Source organism: Phaethon lepturus, unplaced genomic scaffold (assembly GCF_000687285.1).
Source record: "Phaethon lepturus isolate BGI_N335 unplaced genomic scaffold, ASM68728v1 scaffold22995, whole genome shotgun sequence".
Lineage (NCBI taxonomy): Eukaryota > Metazoa > Chordata > Aves > Phaethontiformes > Phaethontidae > Phaethon > Phaethon lepturus.
The window spans coordinates 58,927-60,612 of record NW_010541521.1 but is presented as its reverse complement, the minus strand read 5'-3'; the positions used below and the strand labels follow the sequence as shown (position 1 = coordinate 60,612).

At 45.4% G+C, this 1,686-nt stretch overlaps 1 protein-coding gene across 1 annotated transcript in view; it reads right to left on the bottom strand.

The window, feature by feature from the left end:
• The window catches only part of RAB22A (RAB22A, member RAS oncogene family), a 16,125-nt gene extending 14,453 nt beyond the window's left edge, over positions 1–1,672 (bottom strand). Inside the window, exon 1 of the mRNA XM_010287767.1 lies at positions 1,529–1,672. Coding sequence (XP_010286069.1) covers positions 1,529–1,564 — 36 coding nt within the window. The 5' untranslated portion in view covers positions 1,565–1,672. The remainder of the gene's footprint in view (positions 1–1,528) is intronic.
• Positions 1,673–1,686: the final 14 nt, after the last annotated feature.

The following is a 1,686-nucleotide window of genomic DNA, read 5'->3' as shown; positions in this document are numbered from 1 at the left end:
GAAAGACCATCTACCACTTTTAGTAAAATATACAACAATTGAGTATGGTATTCCATCTTTGCAAGCCAATAGAGCACATTAAATTATACAAGCGTGACACATGCGTTTCAACCTCTGACTAATACTGTCCCACCCTGCTTAATGAAAGACTTGAGATTTCTTATATGACACACCTGAAGTATGTTTCTAATGCAACTCTACAGAGCTATAAATGGTACAAGAGGAAACATAACATGAAAATTCTGGGTCATGTATGTATTTGCACCACTGACTCCATAGCTTAAAAAAAAATAAGGCATATTTAGGAGTGAAATAACTCAACAAACTATTAGCAATAAACTCTTCTAAAAAACAGCTAGACATTTTAAATTATCATTTAATTAAGTCAGGTGAAGAATCACTTTACATCTCCAAAGTTCTTAAAATTTTGAGGGAAAAAACCCCTTAGAAATGGTTTCATTGAAAATGAAGTTTTACACCATTCATGCATTTGTTTGAATCTTCTGAATACTGTAGTAAATTTGGGTACAATATGTATGCTTGTGTTTTATCTTTTCAAGCTATTTTCCTCTCAAGGAAAAGCATATTATGCCAGTTATGTATTTTATAATGTTTGCAGTCTCAATAAGCAGAGCAAATCTTAAACAGCGAAACGTAAGATGCAGTTCCCGGCTCCAGGAGTTCAAGGACCAGTCTTCCCAGGTGCTTATTCTCCTTTTTTACACGATGAAAGGTTTCTCAGGTTGGGTGAACACAAACAGTAGCTAGTAGTTACCCCAAATGCCTTCATAACACGAAGAGCAGAGAAACACATAATTTTCCCTCTGAAGGGCAATACGGCCATTTAGAAGCAGAAAACAATTCTGCCAGTCACACTCTGTACAACACAGAATTTGGATACAGATGGAGACAACATGTATTCAATGCCAGGCTCTCCACTGAAGCCCTCAGACCAAACCACGCCAACACACAGCTTTATAGCCTTGAATTTTCTGAACTTCTACTTCGGTTTGCTTAACGTCTGCTTCCACAACATGCAACACTTCGGGCACTTTCAAAGCCTACGTATGTTGTTTAAAAAAAAAGTTCAGACCCGTCCTCGTCTCCCGCGAGCTCGATTTCAGGTGCTTTTATTTATTTATTTTGTGAATTCCAAGCCCGAATAGCTTACAAGGAAGAGGGAGCATACGCTAGATGTTCATGCTCCCTCTCTTTTATTTTTTTAAAGGGGAAAAAAAAAAAAAAGATATTTACCTCTAGAAAACGCCTCCCCCCTGGAGGGGAAGGCCCTTCCCGTCGCCCGGTCTCCTCTGGGGGACGGAGTCGGGCAGCCGGGGCGCGCCGGCAGCTCCGGTAGGGGCGAGGCCCACCCTTCGCCCAGGGGGAGGACCCTCGCTCAGGGGGCTCACACAGAGGCTCGCCACCACCAGAAAGAGCCTTTCAAGCCAGTCCTTCAGCGGACTCCCTCCCTCCCACCGTCCCCGGCCCGCGCCTGGGCCCCGCAGAGAGCCGACCACGGAGTACTTACCCCCAGAAGGCAAACTTTCAGCTCCCTCAGAGCCATGGCCGGGTAGGCTACACCTTTAATGAGCGCCTGAGACGCAGCCCAGAACGATCATAGCCCTTCCCGCGGCACGCGTAAACCCGAGGCCTGCGGGGGCAGCCCCCCGCCTCCCCCACGCCGTG